The following is an 8,874-nucleotide window of genomic DNA, read 5'->3' on the forward strand; positions in this document are numbered from 1 at the left end:
CACCCCAGCACAGAGTAGGTACTCAGCAACAAAGCAGCTCACATTGGGAAACCCTCGAAAATAGACAGATGCAAGGCAGATAGGTCCCAAGGACAGAAACCACCTGGTGCCCAAGAAGTGATGCTTATGTGATCCTTACCAGTTCTCTGTGGCAGCAACGCCCACCTGACCAGAGTACCCAATCCTCTTTCTCATAGAGCCTGGGGCGCAGCATCACTAAGGCAGGAGACTTCCTTGAAGACCACTACATAGAGTTGCAAAGACCATATACTGTGGCCATTGCTGGCTACGCCCTGGCTCTGTTGGGCAAGCTGGATGATGGCCTCGTCAACAAATTTCTGAACACAGCCACAGGTGAGGGGCAGCCTGGAGGGGTAAAGAGGGATGCATGGCTGGGGTGTGAGGGTGGCCCTCTCGAGCTGGGATGCATGGCTTTAAGCTGCACTGGGATGGACAGCTCCAAGCTGAGCTGGGATGGATGACTCTATGGTGTGAAAAGTTCGCAATGTAAGCCACACGAGAAGGTTCATTGCACAATTCATTCAACAATGTTGAATGTTGTGTGTTGAGCACTTGCTATGACACGGCAGTGAGGTGTCATTAAGAACATGGGCTCTGACATCAGACAGATATAGATTGAAATCCCACTCTGCCACTTTCTCACTGTCTGACCTTGCACAAGTTGCTTAGCCTCTCTGGACCTTAGTTTCCTCATCTTAAAATGATACCTATGTCATAGGGTGGTTGTAAAGATTAAATGAATAATGCAAGTAGAAAAGGGTCTAGCATACTGTAAGAGCTCTATCACTGATAGCATCATTGCCTTTAATATTGTTAATAATATCATTATCTCAAGGGTAATTAAGATCCAATAAGATAATGCCATAGGGAATTCAGCACAGTGATGACACTGTATCATGTTTGCACTCACTGATAATAAGATATCTCAAGTAACATAATGTAACATACACTAAAGTGGCTTAACACAACAAAAGTTTGTTGTTGGTGAACAGCTCTCCTCCATACAGTGATGCAGGGATCCAGGCCTCTATCTTTTCCAGACTCTGCCACTCTGGGGCCTCAGAACACATCCCATCCAAGCTGAAGGGGAAGTAGGAAGACTGTGCAATGGAGGTGGACCAGGCATGGAAGGGTCCCCATCATTGCCGTGCACATTCCATTGGCCAGAGCTCAGTCATGTGGCCATACCTACCTGCAAAGGCATCTGGGAGATGTAGTCCAACTGTGTACCCAGGAAGAGGAGGGTATTGTTCTTAGTGACAGTCTCTGCCATTGTTACTTTCTTAGGCACTTGGGACACCACAGTGAATACAGCACAGCTCCTGCCATTATGGCCTCACACTCCAGTTGAAGAAAGAAATGAGTTAATAGATTACTGTAGAGCGTCATAGTGCTGGGACGGGAGAAGCACAGGATACTTTGAGAGACAGCAGGAAGAAGGGCCTCACCCAATCTTGGGGTGCCATTGAAGCTGAATTGTATAGGGTGGGTAAGAACTAACCAGGAGTGGATGGAGAAAAGGTGCTCCAAGTCAAGGGAACAGAATATGCAAAGGCTCAGAGGTAAGAATGAGCATGGCAAGTTTAGGGAATCTCCTGCAGTGGGGCTGCAGTTCAGAATTCAAATGGAGAAGTGAAGGTTAATGAGGGAAGAGAATGAGGCAGGAGCCAGCAGATTGAGGACCTTGAATGTGGGCCAGGACACCTGAACACCAAGAGGTCTAGTATGAGTCTTTTTTCTGAGCTTTCTCTGAGCTATTTACAGGCTGGACAGAGCAGTGAGCATTATGGGGTGGGGGTTCTCCCTGCAGAAAGGAACCGCTGGGAGGAGCGTGGCCAGAAGCTCTACAACGTGGAAGCCACATCCTACGCCCTTTTGGCTCTGCTGGCGCTCAAAGACTTTGACTCTGTGCCTCCTGTTGTGCGCTGGCTCAATGAGCAGAGATACTACGGAGGTGGTTACGGCTCCACGCAGGCAAGTAGCCCCACACCCCCAGGCACCTGCATCCCAACCCCCTATGGCCTCCCATTAGCTTTCTGGAGAAGACACTGAGACCAAGAGAGGCAGTGCTTCTGTCCCATGAGCCAGGATGATTGGAATGAAGTTGAGAAATCTTTTTTTTTTTTAATTGCAAACCCATCTATGGATCCTCGACTACATTCTGGATGCCCCAAGCTGTGTTCTGAGCCTTCTTTTCCATCCTGGTGTCTAGATCATGTCCTCAGGGCCCAGGTTCAGGTGTGAGCCTCTCTCTCCCCCTGCAGGTTCTAGACCATGTTCCCATTTCTACCACATTCCCATCTTATCCTGTCTCACTGGTGGGTTCTAGACCAGGTTCTTAATGATTCTAGGCCATTATCCAAGCCTTTCTCTCCCACTGGTGGGCTCTAGGCCATGTTCTCAGTTCCATCAAGCTCTCAGTGTTACCACATCTTACTGTGAGTTTTAGACCAGGTTCTCAGTTATTCCAGTCCCTAATGAGTTCTAGACCATGGGTTCAGTAACCTCAAACTCCAGCAACCTGAGATTCCAGTTTAACCCTTTTTCTTGCTGGTGGGCTCTCAATCACATTCTCGGTGTCAATTTTGGGTTCTAGATCAGATGCTTAGTGTTCCCAGATTCCAATTTTATTCTTTTATTCATGAGTGGGTTCTAGACACATTCTCAGTGCCTCTAAACTCTTGTCTCAGACTCTCTCCTCTGGATGGGTCTAGACTACCTTCTCAGTGTGGCTAGACTTCCAGTCTTATGTTTGTAATTTCTGGTGGGTTCTAGACATGTTCCCAGTGTCTCCAAGTTCTGGTCTGAACCTCTCTCACTCAGAGAGTTCTAGGACATGTCCTCGGTATCCAGCAAACCCCAGTGGTATTCTCACCCTCTCTGGTGGGTTCTAGGTCACAGCCTCAGGGCCCCAAGTCTGATCTGAGTCTCTTCATCCTTCAGTAGATTCTAACCACTTTCTCAGTCGCCCAGATTCACCCTCTTTCTCTGTCACGGGCAACAGGCCACTTTCATGGTGTTCCAAGCCTTGGCCCAGTACCAGAAGGATGTCCCTGATCACAAGGAGCTGAACCTGGACGTGTCCATCCAACTACCCAGCCGCAGCTCTCTGATAAGGCATCGTATCTTCTGGGAATCTGCTAGCCTCCTGCGCTCAGAAGAGGTATAGCCACGTGGCCAAACCCTCATCACTTTCATCCTCCATGCCAGTCAGAGTTTGCTAGGAGGCGGGAGGGAGGGCAGATGCCCATCACAGCCAGGGGAAGGCTTGGTTCCCAGGGCTCTCTCTTCTCTCTCCCCACTCCCCACAGACCAAGGCAAATGAGGATTTCACATTAACGGCTCAAGGGAAAGGACAGGGTACCTTGTCGGTAAGGAACGGGAACCCACACCTTCTTGGCCCACCACTTTCTCTAGGTCCCTCTGCCCCGGAGGCACCCTCCCCTTCCCAAGTCAAGTGGGCTGACACCTTGTCTCCCCTCTCATCTCGCCAGGTGGTGACCGTGTACCACGCCAAACTCAAAGACAAAGTCACCTGCAAAAAGTTTGACCTCCGGGTTTCCATATATCCAGCCCCCCAACCAGGTAAAAGGAGTCCAGACCCTATCTGTCACCCTTCCACCACCCCCATGCTAATGTCTCCCTCCCTCTTGGATCAGAACCCAGGAAACCCCCTACCTCATCCTTCTATCTTCTGTGTTTCTAGTCAAGAAGCCTCAGGACGCCAAAGCCTCCATGATCCTTGACATCTGTACAAGGTAAGAGATGGGTCACTGGGGTTCATCTTGGCCATCCCTCTGTCTCTAGCAAGACTTCTTACAAATAATAACTGTGATGCTTAATGCTTTCTGAGAGTGTATTGTGCATGTAGTCCAGTGCTAAATACCCACAAGGAGACAGCAAGCAGTCCTCACTTTGCATGGCAGTGTGAGACTAGCAATGACAATGTAAGCTGAGTCTGTACAAAGTCATCTTAATCATCCGTGAAATTACAACTGTTCCATGACCTTTATTTTATTTTTTTTAAACATCTTTATTGGAGTATAATTGCTTTACAGTGGTGTGTTAGTTTCTGTACTTTCTGCTTTATAACAAAGTGAATCAGTTATACGTAAACATATGTCCCCATATCTCTTCCCTCTTGCGTCTCCCTCCCTCCCACCCTCCCTATCCCACCCCTCTGGGTGGTCACAAAGCACCGAGCTGATCTCCCTGTGCTATGCGGCTGCTTCCCACTAGCTATCTATTTTACGTTTGGTAGCGTATATATGTCCATTCCACTCTCTCACTTTGTCCCAGCTTACCCTTCCCCCTCCCCGTATCCTCAAGTCCATTCTCTAGTAGGTCTGTGTCTTTATTCCCGTCTTGCCCCTAGGTTCTTCATGACCTTTTTTTTTTTTAGATTCCATATATATGTGTTAGCATATGGTATGTGTTTTTCTCTTTCTGACTTACTTCACTCTGTATGACAGACTCTAGGTCCATCCACCTCACTAGAAATAACTCAATTTCATTTCTTTTTATGGCTGAGTAATATTCCATTGTATATATGTGCCACATCTTCTTTATCCATTCATCTGTTGATGGACACTTAGGTTGCTTCCATGTCCTGGCTATTGTAAATAGAGCTGCAATGAACATTTCGGTACATGACTCTTTTTGAATTATGGTTTTCCATGACCTTTAAAAATTTTAGTCACAACATCAAAAACTCTCACACTGCCAGTTTTAAAGGTCTGGAGAAACGAAAGTATAGTAAGATGAGTATTTGTCAAGTACACTGTAATTTAAAACATTAGAACACCGAGACAACAATTGGTTGGGTTCCTTTTTCCCCCCTTTGTAAAACACTTATCCAAAGCACTGTGGTTGGGACAGTGTCTCCTTTTTTCTCTTTGTCTAACTTATGAGATAAAGCAAGCATCTTTTCGTGCCATAGTGAATTGTCACGTTCTCTTCTAAGTTTGGGTCAACTTCCAATATTTCATTCTTTGAGCTTTCAACGTCATCAGATATCCAAGAGACCCTTTAATGGGATGGTTTTTGCTGGCGTCCCTTCCTCTGGGACCTCCACATCCTTTTTGTCACAACCACTTTCCTCATTTATGTTGATCAGTTTGCCTCACTAAGTTCCTCTGGCCACGTAGCTAGCCTTGCAAACGGCAGCAGAGTCAACCTCCCCGTGGTCTGCTATTTTTTCTCTAACTCCATTTATGTTTTACTCAAAGTTTACTTCCAATGTTCTCACTCTTCATTTCATGGATGTGCTTTCATCTTTGTTGGCCAATTCCCTCTTTCAATGATCCATTTTTGTAAAATGTCACACAGGTTTTTTCCACTGTGAGAGAAAGGAGTGACACGACTCACTCCTTGCTGTCTGTGTGTGAACTGAATAATGGATGCTCAGTGACCCAACAGACTCTGAAAGGAAGGATGTGATTGGTCACTGGTTGTGAGGTGCATCTGTTATTTATGAAGTGATTGGTGGAGTGAAGAGCTAGCAACAAGATTTGTACTTTGTGTCATTACTCACGATGAATATACCGTGGTACTGAAATCTGAACCATGGTGCTGAGGGGCTGGTGCCATTCAACTAGACCACGGTAACGGGATCATGCAAAGTGAGACATGCCCATATTCTTATATCTTCATTCTCTAGAACTAAGGCAGGTAGAGGTTAAGTAACTCATCAAATGTTACAAAGAGCTGGGATTTGTACCCAGGCAGTTGGGCTTCAGAACCTGAGCAATTAATCACCTTGATCATTACGCTCCATTTCCTGTATTCCCCTTGGGGGAATGTTTCCTAAAATCGAGTCTCACTCTCTGCTGTTCTGTGGGAACCAGAGGCCTCAGTCCCTGATATGACCCCCTTGTTCAGGCAGTGACCCCACCTTAGGGCCCAACCCCTCTCCCCCTGCCCCATCCAGGTACCTGGGAGACCAGGATGCCACTATGTCAATCCTGGATATATCCATGATGACGGGCTTCTCTCCTGATATTGATGACCTCAAACTGGTATGAAGGTCTTGGGCTCAGGGGCTGGGATCCATGGGAAGGAGCCCAGGGTCTGGAAGGAGCTGGAGGGAGGGAAGGGGATGCAGGAGGGATTTTCACAAGCCTCACCCTTCCCCAGCTGAGCACTGGTGTCGACAGATACATCTCTAAGTATGAGCTGAACAAAGACTCCACAAAGAACACCCTCATCATCTACCTGGACAAGGTAAGGCTTCCATTGGGATCTTGACCCCTACCTGGCTGGCCTTTGCTTCTCCATTGGCCTTGTCTCCAGGTCAGGCCAGCCCCAGCCTAGGGGAGACAGGGTCTGGGATGCTGGTGTGGGAGGAAAGGGCATGTAAAACAAGGTCAACCCACCTTCTAGAAGCATCTCAGCTTTTTTTTTTTTTTAATTTATTTACCTTATTTATTTATTTTTGACTGCGTTGGGTCTTCATTGCTGCACGCGGGCTTTCTCTAGTTGCGGTGAGCAGGGGCTACTCTTCATTTTCGTGCGCGGGCTTCTCATGGTGGTGGCTTCTATCGTTGCGGAGCACGGGCTCTAGGCGCACGGGCTTCAGTGGTTGTGGTGCACGGGCTCAGTAGTTGTGGCTCGTGGGCTCTAGAGCGCAGGCTCAGCAGTTGTGGCACACCCGCTTAGTTGCTCGGCGGTATGTGAGATCTTCCCAGACCAGGGATCAAACCTGTGTCCTCTGCATTGGCAGGCGGATTCCTAACCACTGTGCCACTAGGGAAGCCTGCAACTCACCTTCTGATCACTCATGTTCCAACCTCATTTTTCACTTGCTCCCTCCAGCCTCTTCTCATCAGAGTCTTGAACAACCATTGAAAAAACCACCTTGGTTTAAAAAAAAAAGTGCTCGGTGGAGAAAAAGGACTTCCCTTGCTCCCACCCCCTAGCATTTCTCTCTTCTCTTATTTTCTCTCCATCTAGCCTTCTCTTGCTGTCTTTATCTTGAACATAATTCCTTCTCTTTCCTGCTTATTTCTTCCCCTTCTCGTATCCGCATATCTTCCCTGCTAACTCCCTGTACCCTCACCCCATGTTAGTCAGCATAAGCAACACTAGCTACTATAATAAAACCCCTAAGAATATGGGGGTCTCAACACAAGAGACTTGTATGTCCCACTCGTGTAAAGTCCAGCTGGTACGGGAGGTAAGGAAGGGGACTTCTGCTCCATGTGGTCACGCAGGGATCCACGTACCTTCCATCTTGCGGTTCTGTAATCCCTAGGATTCTGGACTTCTCTGCTGGATCCATCCTTTCTAGAAGAAAACGGGGTTGTGCATGAGATGGGTTTTTACTTTTCTTTTTTTTTTTTTTTGAGATGGGTTTTTTAATGGTTTTCTTTTTTGTATTTTAATTTTTGTATCTTAAATTTTTTTATATAATTTCAACCTTACAGACAAATTTCCGAGCACAGTGAAGAAGTTCCATATAACCTTTACCCAAATTCACTAATTGTTAGCATTTTCCTCCAAATATACATGATGCCTATGTATATGTACATATATATGTATATCTGTTTCCTTCCTTCATCTCTCCATTCTTCCCTTTCTTTTTTCTTTCTTCCTTTCTCTTTATTTATTGCAACTTTATTGAGATTTAATTGACATATAACATTGCGTAGGTTTAAGATGTACAATGTAATGATTTGATATGTGTATATATTGGGAAATAATTACCACAATAAGGTTAGTTACATCCATCCCCTCACATAGTTATAAAGTGTGTGTGTGTGTGTTAAGAACTTTTAAGATCTAATCTTTTAGCAACTTTCAAATGTCTATTGCAGTCTTGTTAACCATGGAATGTTTTTAAGGATATAGATAGCAGTCCTTGGCCAGAACTCAATCACATGGCCGCATGGAACTGAAAACATGCTGAGAAGTGTAAACTAGCCATGAGCCGTGGAGGAAAAAAAATGGATTTGATGAACTGCTCATTAATTTTTTGGCAAAGATTCCTGCTCCCCCCCCATCTTGCCCACCCATATCCTTTCTTGATCCCTCAGTTTCTCCACCACTGCTCCAACCTCCAGGCCCCATGCTGGACTTCCTCCCATGTCACCCCCTTGACCAACCTCCTCCTTCTTTCCAGGTCTCACACAGCCTGGAGGACTGTCTATCCTTCAAAGTTCACCAGTACTTTAACGTGGGGCTCATACAGCCTGGGGCAGTCAAGGTGTACTCTTATTACAACCTGGGTGAGCAGCTGTCCTAGGGCCTGGGGTCCCAGGGATCTGGGAATTAGGAGTCTAGGGGTCCCAGGAATGCAGGAGTTAAGAGTCTGGGGGTCCCGGGAATCCAGGGGTTAGGAGTCTGGGGTTCCCAGGGATCTAGGAGTTAAGAGTCTGGGAGGGTCCTGGGAATCCAGGAGCTAGGAGTCTGGGGGTCCCAAGGATCTAGGAGCTAGGAGTCTGGCGGGTCCCGGGAATCCAGGAGCTAGGAGTCTGGTAGTCCTGGGGATATGGCAGTTAGGGGTCTGAGGGTCCCAGGGTTGGGGACCTGGCCTCAGCAGGTCTGATGGACTGGAGTTGGGAAACTGAGCCCCCCCAGCTGTGGTCTCTGGGGTGGAGGCCCTAGCCCTCGCCATCTCGTCTGCCCACAGATGAAGCTTGCACCCGGTTCTACCACCCGGAGAAGGAGGACGGGATGCTGGACAAACTCTGCCACAAAGATACATGCCGCTGTGCTGAGGGTGGGTGCACAGGGGCCAGGAGGGGTGGCCACGCCCACTGGACCCCTGATTCCACGGGGTGGGGGCGGTGACCCAGGAGGGCTGGGCATACTCGTGGGTGGTAGGCCCTGAACGAGAAGTGGGACTTAGAGATT

At 47.5% G+C, this 8,874-nt stretch overlaps 1 protein-coding gene across 1 annotated transcript in view; it reads left to right on the forward strand.

Moving 5' to 3' along the window:
• C3 (complement C3) overlaps positions 1-8,874 on the forward strand; it is a 34,524-nt gene that overhangs the window by 24,584 nt on the left and 1,066 nt on the right. Inside the window, 11 exon segments of the mRNA XM_024745820.1 lie at positions 198-354; positions 1,832-1,995; positions 3,026-3,184; positions 3,333-3,392; positions 3,516-3,606; positions 3,728-3,779; positions 5,951-6,038; positions 6,157-6,243; positions 8,141-8,246; positions 8,651-8,764; positions 8,845-8,873. Coding sequence (XP_024601588.1) covers positions 198-354; positions 1,832-1,995; positions 3,026-3,184; positions 3,333-3,392; positions 3,516-3,606; positions 3,728-3,779; positions 5,951-6,038; positions 6,157-6,243; positions 8,141-8,246; positions 8,651-8,764; positions 8,845-8,873 — 1,107 coding nt within the window.

The sequence above is a fragment of the Neophocaena asiaeorientalis genome, unplaced genomic scaffold (assembly GCF_003031525.2).
Source record: "Neophocaena asiaeorientalis asiaeorientalis breed wild unplaced genomic scaffold, Neophocaena_asiaeorientalis_V1.1 scaffold357, whole genome shotgun sequence".
NCBI lineage: Eukaryota > Metazoa > Chordata > Mammalia > Artiodactyla > Phocoenidae > Neophocaena > Neophocaena asiaeorientalis.